The sequence below is a fragment of the Neomonachus schauinslandi genome, chromosome 5, assembly GCF_002201575.2.
Source record: "Neomonachus schauinslandi chromosome 5, ASM220157v2, whole genome shotgun sequence".
Lineage (NCBI taxonomy): Eukaryota > Metazoa > Chordata > Mammalia > Carnivora > Phocidae > Neomonachus > Neomonachus schauinslandi.
Genome location: NC_058407.1, coordinates 139,258,989 through 139,261,773, shown reverse-complemented (window position 1 = coordinate 139,261,773; position 2,785 = coordinate 139,258,989). Strand labels below are relative to the sequence as shown.

The 2,785-nt window shown below is 57.3% G+C and overlaps 1 protein-coding gene across 1 annotated transcript in view; it reads right to left on the bottom strand.

Annotated features, from left to right (window-relative positions):
• Positions 1-2,599: 2,599 nt before the first annotated feature.
• The window catches only part of LOC110587806 (ATP-binding cassette sub-family A member 17-like), a 60,687-nt gene continuing 60,501 nt past the window's right edge, over positions 2,600-2,785 (bottom strand). The window contains 1 exon segment of the mRNA XM_044915254.1: positions 2,600-2,691. Within this exon segment, the coding sequence (XP_044771189.1) occupies positions 2,600-2,691 (92 nt within the window).

Below are 2,785 nucleotides of genomic sequence, written 5' to 3'. Positions count from 1 at the left end.
GGGTCCCGGCGAGCGGCGTCGGCGGAGGCCTGTGCGCACCCCCTGCGCCCCTGGCCCTCACCCCGAGGCCGCGCGCCCAGCCTCCCGCCCGCGCGTCAGGCGAGAACACCGCTGCTTGGGCGGCCGAGCCACGGGGGGCGTGGACCGGAACGCAGCCCCTTCAGGGACTCGGCCGGCGCCTTCTTCCCGCGAATCGTGGCTCAGGAGTCCCGCGGGCAGGACGTCGCCCCTGTGTGTCCCCGCTGTGTCCTCACTGCCCCGCCGGGAGCCGGCTTCACTGGCTGCCCCCAGTCACCCCGAGCACGGTGTCCGTCAGGGACTGGGCAGTGCCCTCCGGCCCGTCTTTCAAGGGAGAAGCGCTGGACGGAGGAGGACACGGTGGTTTTCCCGGAGACGCTCTCCTCACCCTTGCGCGCCCCCAGTCCTCCCTCCCTTTCCCTCCGGCCTGGTCCTCAGGGTCGTCGGTCCCTGCTGGGCAGCCGGGCGCACACGCGGGAGCCACACTGCTATTCTGCAGCAGGAAACAGAAGTACACGGACGGCCACACACGGAGCGTGAGAGGCCCCTTGTTACAGAGACCAGGGACCAGGCCCTGGGCTTGGGGTTGAAGGAGGGGCCGAGGTGGGGCGCACAGGAAGCAGAGTGGACGGAGCCCAGCGGGCTTGGGGCTGCTCCCCAGGTGGCCCATGTTCCACCCAGAAGCACGAGGAGGAACCCAGGGTGGACTCTGCAGGTTTCTCCTCCTTCCTCACACGTTTGGTTACTGTTTTCTGCTTTGTTACTGTGTTGTCCTCCTCCCCCGCACTGTGACTTTGTTGCTGGTCTCCCCCAGGGCAGAGGTGTGCCCTTCCAGCCTGGACTCCAGTAGCACCTTTGTCACCACACCCACTCCCCTGGGGAGCCCAAGATAGCATGTTGCTCTCTTAAGTCCTTCAGCTGTCCTCTTCCCGGTTCTTTGTATCCTCATTGTTTTTCCTTTATTCACAGGTAAAGTATTCTTATTTTTCAGAAAACCAGTGTTCTTTTCTTGGCCATGCTGTGGGCCCTTGCCTGCATTTGTCGCCCTGGCAGGAAGAGCCCTGGAGGCCTCATGGGGTGACAAGCCACTCCCAGAGGGTGAGAAGAGCCCATTTCCCACTGGACACCCCCATGCAGGAGAGTGAGAATTCCTTGGAAAAGTCTAGATTGTCGGGGGTCGGGGAAGTTCCCAGCTGGAAGAAGATGGCAGTTGAAGACATGGGATGGGGGGTGAGTGAGAAAGATTCAAGGACAGTAGGGCACAGAGGCGGGAGTGAGGGAGAAAGGCTGTGGGAAGGACTCTGAAATGCCACAGGGCAGGCACAGGGAGAGAGGATGGAGAGACCCGCCGTGTGGCAGCCAGGGACTGGAGCAGTGCTGTAATTTTGGGTGAGGGGTGATGGCAGGTAGGATGTTTGGTCAGGGTCAGGGGACACCAACTTTCCTGGAGCTTGGCTGGGAAAGGAGGGAGAGAACTACCTGCAAAGGAGGAGCCGAGGGGGCTTTTTATTTTTTTAATTTATTTTTTTTATTATTTTTTATTTTTTAAAGATTTTTTTTAATTTATTTATTCATGAGAGACAGAGAGAGAGAGGCAGAGGGAGAAGCAGGCTCCCAAGGAGCAGGGAGCCCGATGCGGGACTCGATCCCAGGACCCTGGGATCATGACCTGAGCCGAAGGCAGACGCTTAACCATCTGAGCCACCCAGGCGCCCCGAGGGGGCTTTTTAGAAGGGACCGGCGTGAGCACGCTGGAGCAAGGCTCTGTGACAGGGCACGTGCCAGAGGAGTGTGCTTGTGACAAAGGTGCACAGCCACATCCATCTGCACACAGAGGCTGGCCTGTGCTGTGGCCTGGAGCACACAGCCCTGCCCTCCGTAGTTGTCACGCCTGAGCTGCATCAGAAGTACTTGTTAATGTGGGGTCCTTACAACACAGATTGCTGGGTCTCACCCCAAATATTTCCAGTTCAGGAGGTCTGGGGTGGGGCCCAAGAATCTGAATTTCTAGCATGTTCCTGGATGAAATTTCTAGCATGTTTCTAACTGCTGCTTAGGAACCCCACTTTGAGAACCTCTATGTGAATTGAATCTTGGCTCCACTCCCTGTTGACTGTGAAAGTTGAATGTCTCTTAAGTTTCAGGTTACTCATTTGAGTAATACTTCATGGGTTGATGTACTGTCACATGTAGGCTCACTCCTAAGATTTGTAAGGACCTGGGTGGGGGGTTGGGCAGAGAACAAATGGAGCCTCACAAATCCAAATATTGAAACACTAAAACACTGAAAAATTGAAACTCAGGCTAGCAAACTCATCAATCTCTTTTCTCTTGCCTTCAGAAGGACAGTATCATGAGAACCATGGTCACCCCCAGGCCACTGCACCTTGAGAGGACATGGCAGGTGTTTCTCTGAGGCTGCTTCCACAGCCAGGTCTCAATGAGGCCATGGAGCCACCCAGGTGGGACTGAAGGGGATCCTTTTCCACTGAAATGGAACTAGGTTCTCCACCAGGCCTCTAAGGTGAGAGGGCCTAATCTGGCAGAGAGCCACCCAGTCTCTGAACTGAGCTCACTGGGCCTACAGACTGCCTTTGTACTCCTTGCAGCCTATGGCAGGTTCTGCACTCTTTATTACAACAAGGAAACGTCTGAGGGAAGTGGTGACGGAGGCTGGGAGGGAGGAGGAGAGCCAGCTGGAGAGGGAGGCCGGGAGGCAGGTGGAGAGGGAGGCCGGGAGGGAGGTGGAGAGGGAGGCCGGGAGGGA